This window comes from Moschus berezovskii, chromosome 3 (assembly GCF_049115385.1).
Source record: "Moschus berezovskii isolate FMDL1 chromosome 3, NW_MosBer_1.0, whole genome shotgun sequence".
Lineage (NCBI taxonomy): Eukaryota > Metazoa > Chordata > Mammalia > Artiodactyla > Moschidae > Moschus > Moschus berezovskii.
The window spans coordinates 77440132-77462245 of NC_142462.1; the positions used below are offsets into that span (position 1 = coordinate 77440132).

The 22114-nt window shown below is 35.7% G+C and overlaps 1 protein-coding gene across 2 annotated transcripts in view; it reads right to left on the reverse strand.

Moving 5' to 3' along the window:
* TAX1BP1 (Tax1 binding protein 1) overlaps positions 1-22114 on the reverse strand; it is an 89864-nt gene that overhangs the window by 33181 nt on the left and 34569 nt on the right. For both annotated transcript variants that reach the window (XM_055420965.2, XM_055420964.2), the window contains exons 6-12: positions 16215-16363; positions 16031-16121; positions 10886-11071; positions 4281-4505; positions 3598-3744; positions 3128-3251; positions 1787-1890 (exon numbers count right to left, since the gene is read on the reverse strand). In XM_055420965.2, coding sequence (XP_055276940.1) covers positions 1787-1890; positions 3128-3251; positions 3598-3744; positions 4281-4505; positions 10886-11071; positions 16031-16121; positions 16215-16363 — 1026 coding nt within the window. The remainder of the gene's footprint in view (positions 1-1786; positions 1891-3127; positions 3252-3597; positions 3745-4280; positions 4506-10885; positions 11072-16030; positions 16122-16214; positions 16364-22114) is intronic.

Consider the following 22114-nt stretch of genomic DNA (forward strand, 5'->3'; position numbering starts at 1 on the left):
CATAAATAAATCTCAAAATAACTGTGATGAAAGGGGGCAGGAAAAGAAGAGCGTACATACGATTGATTCCATTTATAGAAACTGAACAAGGTAGGCTAATCTACAGTGGCAGAAAGCAAGCCAATGGTTCCCAGGAAAGGGGAGAGAGGGAGCGATGAGTTGCAAAAGGATACAAAAAAGATTTGAAGGTAGTGGAAATGTTCATTAGCATGACATTGTGATAGCTCCACAACTATAAATACAGCAAAAGAATTTCAATTGTACTACAACACGGAAGTTTTTAGCTGGAAAAAACATTCTATCTTCCTTTTGATAATATAATGAGGTTTTTTTAAATATTCATCCAAAATTGTCTCACTTACTGAAAAATAGTTTAGTCCCTTATAAACAATTATTTTGACCTCAAGGGTAATCAATCCTCTACAAAAGGATCTTCTGAAGCAACAAAAATGCTCAGCTTAAAGTCTTATTAAAGAATTATATTAAACTATTATTAAGACTGTAACATAAAATACTTTACATTAATTACTATAGTGTGTTAAGTTATTTCAGTCCCATCTGACTCTCTGTGACCCTATGGATTGTAGCCCACCAGGCTCCTCTGTCCATGGGATTCTCCAGGCAAGAATACTGGAGTGGGTTGCCGAGTCCTCCCCTTCAGGAGATTTTCCTGACCAATGGACTGAACTGTGTCTCTTATATCTCCTGCATTGGTAGGTGGATTCTTTACTGCTACTACCTGGGAAGCCCAATTACTATAGTAACGTTGGACTAAAATACGAACTTCATTCCATGGCTCTCAAAATTACCCCTCGCCTCTCCACATGTACAGAGAAACAAACACAGAAAAAAATATTTAACTGAACAAACAAAAACCACATACTGCACAAAACACCTTTTCCTCCCTTCCCCAAATCAGATACAAATGAGAAGTATTTTCCCTTTGTCCTTTAAATACTCCAATGTGAATGCTACTAGGACAATTGCAAAGTTTAAATGTTTTACTATTACAGTTTAATAGAATCAAAATAAATAATAGTAAAGGCAACCATTCATTTGGTTAACATTCCATTTTTCTACTTTACAAATCTACTCACTTTAGGATGTGGTGAAAGTCTTTGCTATTATTACAGTACATGAAGAAAAAAAGAGTGCTTTCCTTTTATGCAGTTCAGAGATTTTTCATGTATCCTTAGAAGACAGACAACATCCAACTTCAATTAATCCCTTGCCCATTATCAAGAGAAGGGGATTAGGCGAACAGAAAACAATCACGATTTTTCACCCCACAATGCAACGTTTGCAGGATCTTAGTACCTCAACCACAGATCGAACCCATGCCCACAGCAGTGAAAGCACAAGACCTAATCCACTGGACCACCAGGATATTCCCTAGATCATGATTTTACACACATGCCTACATGAACAGGTACACAGAACACCCCCTACTTCAAAACTGAAACTAAAGATCAGGATACAAGTGTAAAGAAACTCTGGGGGCTTCCCTGGTGGCTCAGTAGTAAAGAATCCACCTGCATATGCAGGAGACACCAGTTTGATCCCTGGTGCAGGAAGCTCTCAAAACAACTAAGCCCGTGCGCTGCAACTACAGAGCTTATGTGCTGCAACTATTGAAGACCGTGTGTCCTAGAGCCACCTCCCGCAACCCCCCTAAAAAAAAAAACAAGAGAAAGAAACAAAACTCTGGGATACCCAATCAAAACAATAAAGATAAGCTAAGCCATTACATTTGATAAATCTCTTCCTTACAAGGGAATTTGCTTACCTGCAAGAGTTGTTTACATTTATTATATTTTTCTGTTTTGTCAGCAATTTCTTTGGTCATTTCAGAGACTTGTCCCTTAGTTAGATTGTCAAAATCTGTCTCAGCTGTAACAAGGCAGAGAATAAGATTACTAAAAATTACTTTGCTCTGTATAATTAGCTTCCTGACTTGAAGATCAGTATACTGTGAAATAAATGTAATCCTAAAGAAGAGAAACATCTATTTTAAAACATTTATTCAAAAACTAAGTAAACAAAGAAGGGACAATATAAACATTAGATGAGAATTTCACTGTAGTTTGGCTAGAACCAAGTTCACATTCAATAAAGGAAAAAAATGATTTTAGCTAGGTAAACATATTCTAAAATGCCACAAAAATTGTTCTTTATATACTTATTATATAAGATATATAGGAAAGCCACATTCTTTGAGAAAAGATTTTAAGCCATTTTTCTAATCCTTCATGCTATTCAGTAAGTCTTAAGTCAACATAACACCCTTCTCGGTACTTCTATTAATACCGTACAGAAATGAAAGGCAGGATCCTATTTCCACAGCAGTTGAATCTAAACATTTAATAGTATACAAAACTTACACTACATTTATTAAGTCTAAAACATCAACTGCCCCAAACATTACACAATTAAATATACTTTTATATACTCTAGCATTTATTTTGTTATTGTGTCACCTTTAACATAAGGTGAAAAAAAGACACTAGGACAAGTGAAAACCTAGAGTTAATTTAAATTTTCACGTTGTTCATGTACTCACTATGTCTCTCTAATCCGTTCTAAAAGTTAATAAGCTAATAAAAATTTTAACTTATCCACCAACAGGTGTACTAACAAGGAAAGTACTCTAATGACCGGAAGCAGCCAAAACAAAACAAAGGCAAGAAAGAAATGTGAACAGAACTAAAGAGATTTTTAAGTTTCCCTCCACAGAACTGTACAATTAAAGTGCCATAAATGGTTCAAAATTCCACAGATTTAGGGAAATATTAATTAATTATTTTTAAAATTTGCTATTTTGCTAGCTAAAATTAAAATTTCAATTCTTAGCTCTTTTCTTACAGACCAAATACTATAAGTATTTGCACTTAAAAACACCAGCTCATTTAATTAACACTTGAGAACACGCTCACAAAGATAAACATGAGTTTACACTCATATTTTGCACATTCACCACATGGATGACTTTTATACCTTTACTTTCCCTTTGCCTCAATCCCTGACTTATAAGAATTTTTTACAAGCTCCCTAAAAACAGGCAGTATAAACAAGCATAACTATTTTTCAAGGCAGAACACTTTATACAAAAAGTCTAAACGATTTCTACCTGTAGAAGGCGGTGGCTTTACATCTAGAGTAGAGGCAGTTGTAGCTGGGTCTGTGTTTATTGAGGCATCATTCACTTTCTGCTGACTCCCAATTTTCTTTGTGAAGACACTATTGCTATTAGCCTATTCAAAATTGTTAACAATCAACTGTTAAATGAGTTGCATATCTATCCTTCCTTCAGTAACTATGTATCTTATAAATAAATCCTGGAAGTCCACAAAGCTATTGCTTTCTTAAGTCAAAGACTAAAAGTTACACCCAACCCTTTACTGACTAAATGTTACAAGAGAACATTTTATTTCTCCAACAAATAAAAATTACAAATTTAAAAAAAAACGTATCACAACGATATTGGGCCAATATGTGACATCAAGCACAGAGGAATTATATTCAAAAGGCATAATAAGTCTGATTTTCAAACAAAAATATTGATGAAGGAATTATTTTACTATGATGAATTATACCTACCGATTGGTCTGAAAGTTTATTTATTTGTTTTTGGAGCCTTTGGCATTCCTTGAATTTTTCTTTATAATGATCTGCTGCCATCTGAAGACGAAGTTTCAGATCCTCAACTTCTCTTCTCAGTTCATGTTCCAGTGTATCAGTCTTTTCCTAAAAAACAAATAAACTTCTTCTCTAAAAGAAACATAAAAATCTCATATTTCGTAATGTGGTAGTAAATCCAACTTCATTTTCACTTTTTTCTCTCTTGACAATGTTATTTGTTTTGGAGTTTTGGCGACAGAGTCACATTAGCTCTCCTAATAATTTCAGGTTTATATTCCAAGGACTAAGGTTTATTAAAGAAAAAAACTAGAAAAGAATCATCTACCTCCTGAGAAGTAAGCATTATTCTGTTAAATAACCATAGTACCATTTTATGCTACAAGTAAATAAGAAATTCTATACAAAGTAATATATACCTGTTATCAAAGTGGTTTTTACTAACCATTAGGAATTTGTTTACAGAAAATTTTCTAAAAACTTGCATTAGTTTCAACCGAAGAAGTTACAATGACTAAACAAAATGAATGGAAATTTAAAATTCTGTGACCAGGAATCTGACCTCAATTACTTGAGCGTTAAGTCATTCTCTTTCATAAGCTTATAAATGACCAAAATGGAAATTCAAAATTAACTGGCTTTACCTGATCTTTACTCACAGCACTTAGTTTAAGCTCTGCCAGTGCATCAGCTAACTGCTTTTTTACTTTCTCATTTTCCAAGCGTGCAGTATGCAGATCTGCCATTGTTTTATCCCGCACATTTACAGCATCACTAAGTTCTTTAGCCAGAAAGACAGCTTCTTGCCGAGTTGCCTGAATCTGTTCTTCGGCTTTACGAAGTTGTTCCTTTAAAATAAATGTATCTTCCTGAAGAAAAGCAGATAAATGTATTTGTAATTAAACCATTCAAGTAAAAAACAGAAGCAGAAACAATGTTTATTTCTATTTCAACAGATCTAAAATTTTAAATATTGCTTTTCTATTCATGACTGAAATGAAGTATTGTTGTTCGTTCAGTTGCTGTAAGTAGGGTCCAGCTCTTTGTAGCCTATGGACTGTAGCACACCAGACTTCCCTGTTGTTCACTATCTCCCATAGTTTGCTCACTTTCATGTCCACTGAGTCAGTGATGCTATCTAACCATCTTATCCTCTGCCTCCCTCTTCTCCATGTATAAGCCTATAAAAAGTCTGAGGTGTGACTTTGTTTTAGAGACCCCCATATAGCAACCCTATGCACTGGGTATTAGTACTATCACTATATGTGTTATTCGGGACACTGAAGTACAGGAAGTCAAGCAACATAACCAATGCTTACAGTCTTGGCTAAACAGAGACTCAAATGGAGGCTTCTGTCTCTCAGAATCTCTCCAGCTAGAAATGCTGACCCTCATTTTTTATAATAACTAATAACAGTAATTATAAAAACTTCATTGTAACTCCAAAAATTCTGGTTAAAAAATGTTTCCTATGATCTAACCTGTAATTATAGCACCTTTCACCAAACCTAAAAGTTACCTTTGAAAAGTTAAAATTGCCACTTTCTGTAATATGAACAAGACAATATGAACTCAATAAATCTAGCTTATTCCAACATTCCTCTTTATTTCAGAAATAAACTCAGAAAAAGTGCAACCATTCTGTTTTTAAATTGTTAGCTCCTGAGAAGGAAATGTATCGGAGAACGCAATGGCAAGCCACTCCAGTACTCTTGCCTAGAAAATCCCATGTATGGAGGAGCCTGGTAGGCTGCAGTCCATGGGGTCGCTACAAGTCAGACATGACTAAGCAACTTCACTTTCACACATTGGAGAAGGAAATGGCAACCCACTCCAGTCCTCTTGCCTGGAGAATCCCAGGGACGGGGGAACCTGGTGGGCTGCCGTCTATGGGGTCGCACAGAGTTGGACACGACTGAAGTGACTTAGCAGCAGCAGGGTAAAGAAAATCTTTCTAGTATAACATTAATAAAGATAATATATAAATGTTATCAGTTTCTATATGCCAGAAAGGAGAAAAAGCACTGAAAATATTTTCTAATAAAAAATGCAAATATTTTAAACAAAAGAAAAAAGAAATTTGGAGAAAGGTATGAATTTCTTTAAATAGCTATTATGCATAGAAAAAAATGTTCAACTCATCAACAGTCCAAGAAGGTAAAACAAATACCATTCCTCTTCTTTCAAACTAAGACTGAAAACCCATTAACTCTAATATTTGGATGGTTTAGGAAAATTAGCACATCTGCAAATATGTGGGCTCATTATTATCTGCAAGTGATATAGCCGTTATCAAGATTTTTGAAACATTCGTCAACACCTTTTAAAAACACATGGCTTTTGATCAATTTTATTTTCATGAGTTCCTAAATACAGCTTTAAGTTTTGGCAGGGTTACTTTTGCAGGGATCAAGTAAAATATTAAGATTATGAAAACTTATTAAAAATAAAAAATCTCTAACAATATGAGAATTTTGTTATAAACTATGATATACCCTTCATAAAATGAAAACTTATGCAGCCATTACTAGCAGTAGTATATGTCATACACTGTTGATATATTAATTTTTTGGAAAGGCATTTGAATTAATTATGAAAATTTAAAACCTCAAACTGGGAACTGTACTTTGAGCAATTTATTCCACAGATTTATACATGTGCCTAGATACCTGTACAAGAATGTTTACTGCATCATGCTTTTATAATACCTAAGGATTGTACACAACTAAAAAACATTACACACTATACAGGTATTTAATAAAAAGAGAGATTACAAAGCTGTTGTGCTTTTTTTTTTTTTCTGTCCGTGCAACTTGTAGGATCTGAGTTCCAGGGATTAAACCTGGGCTCCCGCCAGTGGAGAAGTGTTGAGTCCTAACCACTGGACCACTAGGGGATTCCCTACTAAGCTGTTCTAATGAATGAGGAAGATCTGCATGTATACTCATACTGCAAGATGTCCAGACAGTCTATCAATTTTTAAAGTTTTTGTAACACTATATGTAGTCACATTTTTGTTAAAGTATAAATAGTATACAAACATTAAGATTTCTAGGAAAATTAGAAAATTCTCTAGTGATATATCTGGGAAATAAGAGTTACTTTTATCTTGTACTCTCACATACTACTTGAATTTCTTTTATAACCATGATTTTGTATTGCTTTTATACTTTTTTTAAAAAGTTGTAACAATTAGGAGTCACTTTCTCCACATATTTTTACTCTTGTTTTCCTCACAGAATCTTGCTTAAGTGGCATCTTCCGTTCCGTTCCGTTCCGTTCCGTCGCTCAGTCGTGTCCGACTCTTTGCGACCCCGTGGACTGTAGCCTACCAGGCTTCTCCGTCCATGGGATTCTCCAGGCAAGAATACTGGAGTGGGTTACCGTTTCCTTCTCCAGGGGATCTTCCTGACCCAGGGATCGAACCCGGGTCTCCCGCATTGGAGGCAGACGCTTTAACCTCTGAGCCACCAGGGAAGTGGCATCTTAGCAAATATTAAATAAAAACCATCGAACATACTTCTCACATTTCCATTTGCAAGCTGCTACACTCAATAACGAAAAGTAACTCGGGTCTTAACCATTAATCCTAAATGTCATGCGTATCTGATGTTTTAGGTATTACATTAACTATATCTGAGTGTATTCAACAGCAAACTACTGACAACCACATAAAACTATTCCAATTATATACAACAAAGTATTATATACCCATTTATTTTTAAATGGGAAGACCTCTATGAACTGATAGGGAATGATTTCCCATCTATATATAGCTCAATGAAGAAAAGCAAAGTGAAAGAGTATAAACAATATCCCCCTTTAAAGAAAGGGGGCTTCCCTTGTGGCTCAGATGGTAAAGAATCCATCTGCAATGTTCAAGACCTGGGTTTGATCCCTGGGTTGGGAAGATGCCCTGAAGAAGGGAAAGGCTACCCACTCCAGTATTCTGGCCTGCAGAATTCCATGGACTGTATAGTGTACGGGGTCACAAGAGTCAGACACAACTGAGCAACTTTCACTTAAAGAAAGGAGACAGAGAAGGATATGTGCATGCACACACATGCACCAAGTTTATTTTTGCAAAAAGAAACAAGAATATACTGGAAACTAATGAAAATGTTTTACCTATGGAAACAGGTAAGAATGGGTTTTTATAATTTATTTTTAATTGGAGGATAATTACAATATTGTGTTGGTTTCTGCCATACATCAACATGAATCAGTCACAGGTATACATATGTTGCCTCCCTCCTGAACCTTCCTCCTACCCCAAGAAAGGGTTTTTAAGGAAAAGTAAACTTTTAATTTCATTTTGACTTCTGAATGATACAGATATTTTACATATTCAAGAAATTAAAAGATTACAAGAATAAAAACAAAAAACTGAACTGTATTACAAATGCATAACATAAATGTTTAAAAAAATTAATTCAAGTAACTTGTGAACCTGGTACTCTGTACACATCCTTACGCCACACACTGTGTGACCCAAGTCTGCTGCACCCAGAGCCCTTGCCAATATAGAATTGGACTATAAAGAAAGCTGAGCGCCGAAGAATTGAGGCTTTTGAACTGTGGTGTTGGTGAAGACTCTTGGGAGTCCCTTGGACTGAAGGAAGATCAAACCAGTCAATCCTAAAGGAAATCAGTCCTGAATTCATTGGAAGGACCGATGCTGAAGCTGAAACTCCAATACTTTAGCCACCTGATGCGAAGAACTGACTCATTGGAAAAGACCCTGATGCTGTGCAAGATTGAAGGCAGGAGAAGGGGACAACAGAGGTTGGATAGCATCATCAGCTCAATGGACATGAGTTTGAGCAAGCTCCGGGAGTTGGTGATGGACAGGGAAGCCTGGCGTGCTGATGTCCATGGGGTCGCAAAGAGTCAGATATGACTGAGTGACTAAACTCTCTACGTCCTTAGTGAAATGTATTTTAAGATAAAATCTGGAAAGATCTTAGTTTTTATTTAGCAGAGATATTGATGGAAATGGTGTTGAGATAATAATTCTGAAACTACTGGTGTGTGCAGCTAGTTGAAAAAGTTAAAGTGTTAGTCACTCAACTGTGTCCGACTCTTTGCAGGTCCATGGACTGTATAGCCCTCCAGGCTCCTCTGTCCATGGGATCCTCCAGGCAAGAATACTGAAGTTGAGTGGCCATTTCTTTCTTCAGGGGATTTTCCTAACCCAGAGATCAAAACCCAGGTCTCCTGCATTGCAAGAAGATTATCATCCAAGCCATCAGGGAAGCTGGTTAAACAACATGAATAAATATAATGTTTGAAAGCTGCGGGGGCTTCCCTGATAGCTCAGTTGGTAAAGAATCCGCCTGCAATGCAGGAGATACAGGTTCAATTCCTGGGTAAGGAGGATCCACTGGAGAAGGGATAGGCTACCCACTCCAGTATTCCTGGGCTTCCCTTGTGCCCAGCTGGTAAAGAATTTGCCTGCAAAGCAAGAGACCTGGGTTCCATCCCTGGGTTGGGAAGATCCCGTGGAGAAAGGAAAGACTACCCACTCCAGTATTCTGACCTGGAGAATTCCATGGACTCAGGTCGCAAAGAGTCGGACACAACTAAGTGACTCTCACTTTCATTTTTGGAAGCTGGAAGAAGGTATACATAAGGATGGAAAGAAGGAAGATAAAGAAGACCCCTAGAAAGTACAGGATTTGAACTGGAGATATCAATATAAATTTAAGACTTAAAATATCTAATTAAAGTACAAAGTAGCAAAAGGATTCAGTTCTTGGTTTCAAAATACCTTTCTTGAATGTAAAAAAAAATCAGGCTCTTTGGAGAAACCGGTAATACCAGATTTAGGTCTGAACCTAAAATTAAAACTGAACACAAAGTTCTAACCACAAAATAAGGAAGTATTCAAAGCATTAGGGGGAATATATCAGAAAAATACAAATGTGGTCTGAAAAGGCTCCCCCCAGCTATAGGACAACTTGAATATAAAAAAGAATGATGATGTATAATGTATAATATACTGAACAAAAAATAATCAAGGAAGTCTATAGTGATTAAAAAAAATAGAACAGAACAAAAGGGAACCACACCACCTCATTATAAAAGAATACCTACTAATATACATAGAGGGAATGACAATTTTTTAAATCACCACTTTGCAATCATTAGTGTAATAACTGATACAGGTTAGGATCATCGAACACTGGTCAAAGAGTATTGCGGAGTAGGATGTCCACATGATCTTGAAGTATTATCTCAGATTATTCAATAAATCACAAAGAAGGAAAGACACCAACGTAACGGAGAGATAAGCAGACGTTACTTTAAACAACAGATTAAACCTAACATCAGAAAGAAAGGAACTGGTATTATATGACTTCTGATGTAACTGCAACAGAATACACAAAACATTTTTCTTGCCAAAAAAATCTAACTGAAATCTAGTCATGAGGAAACAATAGACAAAACTAGAATATAGAACACTCTCTCAGACAAGTCTGAATTCTTCAAAACTATCAACGTCATCACAGACAAAAGGTATAAGGACACTGTTCTGTATTAAAGCAGACCAAGAATATAACAATAATCATTAATGTATGATTTCTGACTACCCAGGATCAAGAAATTTTAAAGGTTATACAAAAATATAAGTGGACCAATTCCAGTGTGGACTAAAACTATGTATGTGTGTGCCTGCATGTGCGCACGCATGCTCAGTCGTGTCCAACTCTTTTGTGACCCCATGGACCACCAAGATCCTCTGGACCTGGAATTTTTCCAGGCAAGAACACTGGAATGGGTTGCCATTTCCTCTACTCTAGGGGATCTTCCCAACCCAGGGATCAAACCCACGTCTCACCTCTCCTGCATTAGCAGATGGATTCTTTACCACTAGCACCACCTGGGAAGCCCCATGTACAAGTATGACTATTATCATATCAATATAAAATTTCTTAGGTATTATGGATCTACAGAAGAATGTAACTGTTGATAAGAGAGACTTTCAAAAATATTTAGGATGAAATGTCAATGCCTACAACTGACTTTCAAATGGCTTGTGGTGGGCATATAAATGGGGGAGATAAAGGTGGCATAAATACTGAAAGATACATGTATTCATTTTTCTGTTCTTTCAACTCTTCTGTAAGTTTGAACTTTTCCCAAAACAGAAGTTGAGGGGTAAAGAGTAAAAATAAAAACCACACTGTATACATTTAACAGAGATAATATTTTACAATCTTCAAATGCATATTGCGAAAGTACTTACCTTACTTGAGGTTGTAAGCAAGAAGGTCCTTTGCAGATTCTCCTTTTCAGCCAAAGAGAACTGTAGTCTGCTAATCTCTTCTTTGAAATGAGTAATCATGTTTTCTTTGCTCCCATCTAAATTCTTTAAAGTCTGGACTTCTGACACAAGCTTGGTATTTTCTATTTCTGTATTCTTCAAATGTACCTGAAACAGTGATTGAAAATGCCAAGAATATTCTTTCTAACTCCACAGCCTAAGTTACTCAATAATGTATCACTATTTATCTCTAACCCAAATATGATCAAGGAAAGGAAAGACTCACTAAGCAAAGAGTCAGGAAAGCAAATTTTGCCAAATGATTACCCAAGTATATGGAAGCAGAACACAACTTTTCTGAGTTTTGCTATTCTTGTTTTAGTTTTCCACAGAGATTAATTCTAAGGTCTAACATTACCTGATCTCTAAAATCTTCCCTTTTACTAATTTTACATTAGTTCTCTTTAAAATTACAAATGAATTTGGTTGTTCTTTTGGGGAAACGTATTACAGGCATATTCATATATAAAGGCATGACCAGATTCAAGAAAAACAAAGTACATTCAAGAACAATACCTTAAGCAATTAAATTTTTTGCTTATGGAAAAAGTACTATGTCATTTATTTCCTATGTGCCTAAAAATATATGTATTGACAATTAACCCAACTATATTGATTTTTCTCAGGAACTCTTGCTGCTGCTATTCATAAAACATATGCAAATCAAATTCTATAACTGAAATTATAAAGAGTACAAGTATCTTTAAAATTTAAACTGCAGTTGAAAGTAGTTTTTAAAAAAATACTGTATGCAACTGCATACTACAACTTTCAACTGCAGTATGCAACTTCAACTTTCCTTAGATATCAGTATCATTAATATTTCCCTTTTTCACAAAATCTGTTCGAAAACCAAATATTCTATTTGGGCACTACTCCTTAAAGAGTGAAACCATAAAATCATCCACCAGTGAGTCTTTACTATTTTATCTCCTATTCTCTCCTCTCTCTCTCTCACACACACACTCTCTCTCTCATGTTCTGAAGATGGTTGTTCCAAGAAATAAAATGGGTATAACCCATAAACATGCAAAACATTTCTATGCTCTGCAATGAGGTGCAGAGTAGACTCGATTTTTTTTTTAATTTTCAAAGCAAAAATTTTAAAAGATTAAAAAAGAATTAACCAACCCCCAAAATAAGAGGGGGTTTTGTGGTATAGTTTGAAGTAAGGGAGCTTGATACCTCCAGCTGTTTTTCTCCAGACTGTTTTGACTATACAGCGTCTTTTGTTTTTCCATACAGATTTTAGAATTATTTGTTCTAGTTCTGTGAAAAATATCATTGATATTTTGATAGGAATGCACTGAATCTGTAGATCGCCTTGGGTAGTATGGTCATTTTAACAATGTTAATTCGTCCAACCCATGAGCACAGTTTATCTATCCATATGTGTTACCTTCATTTTTTTTCATCAGTGTGTGTTTTCTCACTACAGGGCTTTTACACATTAGATTTATTCCTAGACATTTAATCCTTTTTGACTGTAAATGGGATTGTTTTATTAATTTCTCTAAGAGTTTGCTGTTAGTATACAGAAATGCAGATGATTATTATTATTCTGTATATTATTTTTGTATCTTGCAACCTGACCAAACCCACTGATGAACAGCAGGTTTTCAGTGGCATCTTTAGGATTTTCTGTATAATGTCATCTGCAAATAGTGATAGTTTTACTACTTCCTTTGCAATTTGAATTCCTTTTCTTTGTCTGATCACGATGGCTATGACTTCCAATACTATGTTCAGTAAAAGTGATGAGAGTGGGTATTTTTGTCTTGTTCCTGATCTTGGAGGAAGTACTTCTCAAGCTTTTCGCCACTGAGTACATTATGATGTTAGCTGTGGCCTTGTAGTATATGACTTTTATTATGTTGAGGTATGTTCTTTCTTAACCACTTTGTTGAGAAGTTTTATCACAAACATATGTTGAATTCTGAAAATAGCTTTTCCTGCATCTACTGAGATGATCATATAATCTTTATTGTTTTAATGCGGTATATCACATTAACTATACTTTGTATACTACAAAGCTAGAGTAATCAAAACAGTATGGCAGCGGACAAAACCAGACACACTGATCAATAGAACAGCGAGCCCAGAACCCCACTTATATAAGCAATTAGTCTATGACAAAGGAGGCAAGAATATTACAATAGGGAAAAGAAAATTTCTTCAACAAACAGTGTTGGGGAAACTAGACAGCTATGTGCAAAAGAATCAAACTACTTTCTCACACCATATATGTAAAAATAAACTCAAAATGGATTAAAGACTTAAATGTAAAACCTGAAACCATAAAAATTCTAGAAGAAAACAAAGGCAGTAGATTGTTTGATATCAGTCTTAGCAAAAAATTTTGGATATGCCTCCTTAGGCAAGAGAACCAAAGGCAAAAACAAAACAAATGGTACTACATCAAACTAAAAAGCCTTTCCCCAGCAAAGGAAACTATCAAGAAAATGAAAAGGACACCTACTGAATGGGAAAAGATATCTGAAGTGATATATCCAAAAACACGGAGTTAATATGTAAAATATACAAAGAGTCCATACAACTCAATATCAGAAAAACAAGCCCGATTAAAAAACAGGCAGAGAACCTGAACAGACATTTCTCCAAAGAAGACATACCAGATCAACAGGCAAATGATAACGTGTTCAAGATTTATCATGGAAATACAAATCAAACACCCCACCTCAATGATACATCACCTCAGTCTTGAGAATGGCTACTAACAAAAAGACAACAAATAACAAGTATTGGCAAGAATGTGGAGAAAAGGGAACCCCTCTGCACTGCTGGTAGGAATGTAAATTGGTGCAGTCACTATGGAGAAACAGTAGGGAGATTCCTCAAAAAGTTAAAAAGTAGAACCATATGATCCAGCAATTCCACTCCTGGATATTTATCTGAAGAAAACAAAACACTAATTTGAGAAGATATAAGTACCCCTATGTTGACTGCAGTATTATCTACAATAGCCAAGATATGAAAGCAACCTAAGTGCTCATCAATAGATGAAAGGATAAAGAAGATGCTGTGTCTATGTGAACACACACACAGACAGGTATATCACTCAGCCATTAAAAAAAGAAAAACTTTGCCATCTGCAACAACATGGAAGGACCTAAGTGAAATAAATCAAATACCATACTACTTCATTTATGTGTGTTATCTAAAAAACAGACCAAATGAACATAAAAAAGAATGACAGATGAAAAGAACAAACAAGTGGTTACTGGCTGGGGGATTAGAGAAACAGGTGAGGAAGATTAACAGGTACACAGTTATAAAAACAGAATCAGTCACAGGTATGAAATATATAGCATGTGGAATATAGTCAATAATTATGCAATACCTTTGTATGGTGACAGGTGGTAGCTAGACTTATTGTGGTGATCATTTTGAAATGTATAAAAATACCAAATCACAATGCTTTGCACCCAGAACTAAATATTGTTTTGTATGGGTCAAATTAAACTTCAAAAACAAACTCATGGAAAAAAAACAGGTCAGATTTGTGGTTACCTGAGACAGAGGGTGAAGGGAGGGGGCATTAGATAAAAGTAATCAAAAGGTAAAAACTTCCAGTTTTTAACTTCCAGTTAAAGTAAGTACTAGGGATATAACATATCACACGGTAACTAAAATTAACACCACTGTAAGTTATATATGAAAGTCATTAAGAGTAAATCCCTAGAGTTCCCATCACAAGGGGAAAAAATTCTTTTATATGAGATGATGAATGTTCACTAAACTTATTGTGGTAATCATTCCATGACATACACCATTATGCTTATGCCATAAACTTCAGTACTGTATGTTAATGGTATCTCAATAAAAATGAAAGGAAAAAAGAGGAGATTCTCAGAAAAGATTTGGAATTTCATACTTGGGTACCCAATGATGGCACTGAGCTTATCAACAGATATAAATAATAGTTATTTTTCAAAAAGAAGGAGGGAAAAACCTACTGTCAATAAATAACTCATATTCTACATTTTTAGTGCAAATTGAGATGAGACTCTCAAATACTGAATATATGAAATTATGCTTTATTTTTAACATATACCATAATAATATAAATGAGTGCTGTTCTCTTCTAATTAATAAAGAGATTAAATCTACCCAAGTAATACGTAACTCAGAATGTTCTTGAAATTCCTAATTTGGAACTGCCTTCAGGAACTGCATAAGAACCCTTAAAACAAGTAAGTCCCAATATGTATCCACAATATTGACAACTAACGCTCACTATCCTATTTTAGAGTTCTTTAAACAGGAAAGGAGAAAAAACTCTAGAAGGTGAAGATTTGTCTACAGAATCCTTTTTTAAAGTGAAAGTCTCTTAAATAATTCCAAAAGGCAAACTCTAAAATATGATCATCACTGAAATAAATTAATCCTTTCACTAACATTTATATATTCTTAAAAGGGGAAAATTAGTTACACAAATCCTGATCAACAGGTATCTTATTACCATTAAAAATCTCTGACTTCTTATACATTACCTGCTAAATATCTCAAACACCAGTAACTTAAACTTCCTGAAAACTTTTAGGGACTACACACAATGAGGTAGTTTTAAAATATATCCCTATATCCTCCTTTGATTCTCCTCTCTTAAAGAGGTGAAGCCTAATTCCCCTCTCCAGTAGCTGGAGTGACTTGCTTCTAATTAGTAAGATAAAGAAGAAGCATCAGTGCACAACTTGCAGGTTATAAAATGCATTGATTTCACTCTCCCTCTAATGGCTCACTCTCAGGGAAGTTGACTGCCATATTGTGGGGACATTCAAGCAGCCACTGAAGAGGAAACATTCCAAGAAACTGAAGGGCCTCCTGCCAAAAGTCATGTAAGTGAGCCACTCTGAAGCACATCCCCCAGTTCTAACTGGGCCTTTAGCTGACTTCAGCCCTTGCCAACATCTTGATTGCAACTACACAAGAGACTCTGAGCCAGAACCACTCAGCTAAATTGCTCCCAAATTCCTGAACACTAAGTTTTGGGACAATATGCTACACAGCAAAAGATAACTAATAAAAATGTAAGGAATAAATTACCTTATAAAGTTCCTTCTCATCCTTTTCTGTCTTCAACTGACATTCAAGTTGTTCTCTTTCACACTGTGCCTTTTTGAGTTTGTCCTTTAAACTGAGTTAAAGTCAAATAACATTAACATAAACAAAAACAACTTTCTTAAAATATTTTTAAAACATGAAGATGTTTTTAAAACATTAGAAATACCTGTCTAATTCTGTTTCTTTTTCAATTGCTTTATGAGTCACTGACACAATATCTTCCTCAAGCTGGACAGCTTTGGACGTAGCATCATTGTATCTCTTCTTAAATTCTTCATTTTCCATTTTTAAACTTTGTGAGACTTCAGTAAGAGCCTTAGAAACAATAATAAAATATTTTGAGAAACAGAAACATAATTAGAAATACAAATTTGTATATTTCTAAGAAATCTATGGTTTTTCCAGTGGTCATGTATGGATGTGAGAGTTGGACTGTGAAGAAAGCTGATGGCCGAAGAATTGATGCTTTTGAACTGTGGTGCTGGAGAAGACTCTTGAGAGTCTCTTGGACGTCAAGGAGATTCAACCAGTCCATTCTAAAGGAGATCAGTCCTGGGTGTTCATTGGAAGGACTGATGTTAAAGCTGAAACTCCAATACTTTGGCCACCTCATGCGACGAGTTGACTCACTGGAAAAGACTCTGATGCTGGGAAGGATTGGGGGCGGGAGGAGAAGGGGACGACAGTGAATGAGATGGCTGGATGGCATCACCGACTCAATGGACATGAGTTTGAGTGAATTCCGGGAGTTGGTGATGGACAGAGAGCCCTGGCATGCTGTGATTCATGGGGTCGCAAAGAGTCGGACATGACTGAGCAACTGAACTGAACTGAACTCTTCTCCTGGACTTTTCATACACTCTGTGGGCTGATTTCAGAAATTTCTCCACCAGAGGGCAGGCAACGAAAGTGAGGAAAAAACTTGAAAATTAGTCACTTTGGTTTTTTTTTTCTTTTTTAACATCTTGCTTTCCAATGTTACTCTAATGACAAAACAGTTTTCATGGTATTAACCAAGGTTAACACCCACTTCTTCTAGCATAAGTCACTAAGCACCACTGATAATTATGAAAGTACAAGGGGTACTGTGAAAGTGTTAACTGCTTAATCATGTCTGAATCTTTGCAACCCCATTGACTATAGCCCACCAGGATCCTCTGTTCATGGAATTCTCCAGCAAAGAATACCGGAGTGGGAAGTCACTCCCTTCTCCAGAGAATCTTCCTGACTTAGGCACTGGAACTCAGGTCTCCCACCTTGCAGGCAGATTCTTTACCATCTTAAACAGATGACTGAAAAATCTTATCACATCAATTAAGACAATTAACTAACTTACAAGAATTTGATCAAACCTCTCCCTAGGCTTGTTTTATAATGTGCAAAAAGGAGATAATAAGGCCTTTACTGCCAAGTTCAAAAAATTATGAGAATCAAATATACAGTGCACTGGAGGTTTCCACACAGTTATGGGAAACTATACAAAGAACTAATAAATTAAGACAAATTATGCTTATTAAAATTTTAAAATTTCCTATTAATGAAAGTACTACCCATCAACCCAACAATAGAAACTAAAGAAAATCACCATTCTGCCAATTTAAATATATCAAATGTTATGAAGTATCTATATGCCAATGAAAATATGCTATCTATAATATCTATATGCTAATGAGAATTAACTGATTTTCATCAAGTAACAACAAAATTTTTTACTTACAGGTAGAATATCATTTTAATTATCTTATTAGAATACAAAAATTACATTATTGCATCTAAGAACAACATAATTCATTAAGAAGCTTATCACAACAAAGGTCAGATACATTCTATTGGTTTTAATTTTGCTCAAAACTGCCTGCCTTACTGAATTTGCAACATAAACCAAAGACTGTTATGAAAAACTAAATGATATTCTGATTTCAATGCTGTAATCCCAGAGAAAACAGGTAATATTTACTCCCTCAGCGGTAACAGTTGTCACTATCCAATGATTCTTTAAAATTTGACATTTTCAGTATTTGTCTTGCTGAGTTGTAAGGAGAGGTTTCTAAACAGCTTCTTACATTTTATTTTTATCAAATGCTCTCTCTAACAGGCTACAGATTAAGTATTTAATTTCTCCAGGTTATTTCTTCCTAGGAAGAAAATTAGGTTGTCCAGAGGCAAAAACTAGTTTCTGATTCTCTAATTAATGAAGGTCTATAGTGGGTAAATAACATTCTTAAAAAAAAAATGTATAAGAGAATAACTAGAAAAGATTCAAAAGCAACTACATGCAAAACACAAAAAGTGCTTTATCCAAATATGAGTCAGTTAACTCTATAGAAAGTGAAAGTCGCTCTTTGCGACCCCATGGACTATACAGACCATATAGTGGAAATTCTCTGAACCAGAATACTGGAGTGGGTAGCCTTTCCCTTCTCCAGGGGATCTTCCCAACCCAGGGACTGAACTCAGGTCTCCCGCATTGCAGGTGGATTCTTTACCAGCTGAGCCACAAGGGAGGCCCTAGTTAACTCTATGCTGCTGCTGCTGCTGCTGAGTCGCTTCAGTCGTGTCCGACTCTATGTGACCCCATAGACGGCAGCCCACCAGGCTCCCCCATTGCTGGGATTCTCCAGGCAAGAATACTGGAGTGGGTTGCCATTTCCTTCTCCAGTGCATTAAAGTGAAAAGTGAAAGTGAAGTCACTCAGTCGTGTCCAACTCTTTGCGACCCCATGGACTGCAGCCTACCAGGCTCCTCTGCCCATGGGATTCTCCAGGCAAGAATACTGGAGTGGGTTGCCATTTCCTTCTCCAAGTTAACTCTATCAGTTCAGTTCAGTCGCTCAGTCACGTCCGACTCTATAGTGAATCACAAATTAATTCGAATTATAACTTGAGAGTCTCAAAACCTTTTTGTGGTACCTTTAAAAATACTTAAGAGCTTCTTAGCTTCCAAGGGCACTATAAAAGGCATAAAATACCAAAGCGGGGATTATTCTGCAGGCATGTAGCATTCATATCTGAATGAAGGATAAGCACTTTCAATATGTCTAAGTCTTCCTTAGCATGAAAATGACATCAAAGCCCTTAGTGTACATACAAATTACTAAGAACCATGCTTTTTTTTAAAAAACTATACAGAAATGCATATACAAAATATTTTTAAAAGATTAAAATCTGTAACGCAGTCTTCAAAAACACTTGAAATTTGAAATAAATATTTGGTCAGCATTTGCAAATTATGTCAAAAGAGCACAATAAGCCTAATATTTAAACAGAGAAAACTTAAAGAGAAGAGTAACTCAGCTACACCATGCACCAAGATAAGAACAGTAACTACAAAGGAGGCAAAAGGAGAGTAGAGATTTGAGCATATCAGATTTATGCAGCAGATTTCTTCTATACTGAAGGATCACATCACCATGACCCACTGTTACCAATTCCCCTCAATTCTCAATTATGAACAACCAAACGAAAAGACTGTGAAACTATTAATCACTTACGTGATTCTGTGGCTAAACACCCACTAAAAACATCTTAAGTAACAACACATTTATTCCCATGTTTAAAAAGGACAAAATTAACTCTGACTACAGATAAATACATGTGAAGATACTGTGTCTTCACAGTATCACTGACAATTATCTAGAAAAAAGTATCATTTTCTGGATTCAAACATATACAACAGTAAATCTGAGTAAATTAGTACCTGACTACTCTAATGGCAAGTCACTGGCAAAAGGATCATGTCATTTATGGAAATTGCTAGAAGAAATTTAAAATAAATCTGACTCATTTGATATAATCTGGCTTTTCTCAAACACTCTTTTTCTGAAATCAACTAGAATACCAAATTCGACTGAAGAAACAGTATGAGGGTTCCTAAAAAAACTAAAAATAGAACTAACATATGATCCACCAATCACATTCCTGGGCATATATCCAGAGAAAACTATAAGCAACCTAAATGTCCATCAACAGAGGACGGATAAAGAAGATGTGGCATACATATACATACATATAGTGGAACAGTAGCTATAAAAAAAAAATGAAATAATGCCATTTGCAGCAACATAGATGGACTTAGAGATTATCATCCTAAGTAAGTAGACAGAGGAAATATAATTTATATGTGGAATGAAAAAAAATGACACAAATTAACATAAAAAACAAAAAGATTCAGACTTCAAAAACAAATTCAAGGTTACCAAAGGGTAAATGGTGGGAGGAGGGATAAATTAGGAATTTGGGATTAACATATACATACTACTATTTATAAAACAGATAATCAATAAGGACCTAATATATAGCAGAGCGAACTCTACTCAATATTCTATAATAACTTATATGGGAAAAGAATCTGAAAAGAATGGATATATGTGTATGTGTAATTGAATCACTCTGCTATACTACCTGAAGTTAACACAACACAGAAAACCAACTATACTTCAATAAAAAGATTAAATATAAATAAAGTTTAAAAATTCTATCTGTACAAGATGTACAAAGCTGGATTTCAGAAAAGGCAGATGAATTAGAGACCAAATGGCCAACATCCACTGGATCATAGAAAAAGCAAGAGAATCCCAGAAAAACATCTGCTTCATTTACACTAAAGCCTTCGAATGGATCACAACAACTATGGAAAATTCTTAAAGATATGGGAATACCAGACCACCTTACCTGCCTCCTGAGAAACCTGTATGCAGGTTAAGAAGCAACAGCAGAACAGGACATGGAACAACTCACTTGTTCAAAATTGGGAAAACAATATATCAAGGTTGTGTATTGTCACCTTGCTTATTTAACTTCTATGCAGAGTACATCATGAGGAACGCTGGGCTGGAAGAAGCACAAACTAGAATCAAGACTGCCAGGAGAAATATCAATAACCTCAGATATGCAGATGACACCACCCTTATGGCAGAAAGTGAAGAGGAACTCAAAAGCCTATTGATGAAGGTGAAAGAGGAGAATGAAAAAGCTGGCTTAAAACTCAACATTCAACAAACTAAGATCATGACTTCTGGTCCCATCACTTCATGGCAAATAGATGGAGAAAACAGAATCAGTAACTGTCTTTATTTTCATGGGCTCCAAAATCACTGCAGTGACTGCAGCCATGAAATTAAAAGATGCTTGCTCCTTGGAAGAAAAGCTATGACAAACCTAGACAGCGTATTAAAAAGCAGAGCCATCATTTTGCCAACAAAGGTCTGCAGTGTCAAAGCTATGCCTTTCCCAGTAGTCATGTATGGACATGAGAGCTGGACCATAAAAAAGGCTGCGCACCAAAGAATTGATGCTTTCGAACTGTCATGTTGGATAAGACTCTTGAGAGTCCCTCGGACTGTGAGGAGATCAAATCAGTGTGTCCTAAAGGAAATCAACCCTTAATATTCACTGGAAGGACTGATGTTGAAGCTCCAATACTTTGGCCACCTGACTTATTGGAAAAAATTCTGATGCTGGGAAAGACTGAAGGCAGGAAGAGAAGGGGACAACAGAGGATAAGGTGGCTGGATGGCATCAATGGACAGAAGTTTGAGCAAACTCCAGGAGACTGTGAGGGACAGGGAAGCCTGACGTGCTGCAGTCCATCATGTCACAAAGAGTCAGACACGACTGAGCGACTGAACGACAACGACCTTTACAAGAAAATACCAAATCCAAAGGATTAAATTTTTTTGAAGTAGAAAAAGTATGGGGAAGAAAGGCTACAAATATATCTATAAATGTCTAAATTATTTCCTGAACATGTATACATTTCACAGACAAGTAAATCTTAAAGGTGGGTTTCATATACATTTTTAAAGAGACATGGAGTAAAAAGAAAAAATTTAGGATAGCATAGTTTTACTTATATTTAAGTTGCTTTTTTAATTAAAATCAAATGACTTATGTATATTCTAACAATTTATATTACACGTGCATATGCGACATGTGTTACACTGGACCAATGGAATGGAACAGACAACACAACAATATACCCATGCATATATGTTCAATCAATTTACAACAAAGGAACCAAGAATATGCAACAGGAAGAGGGTACTCTCTTCAAGTGGTGCTGGGAAAA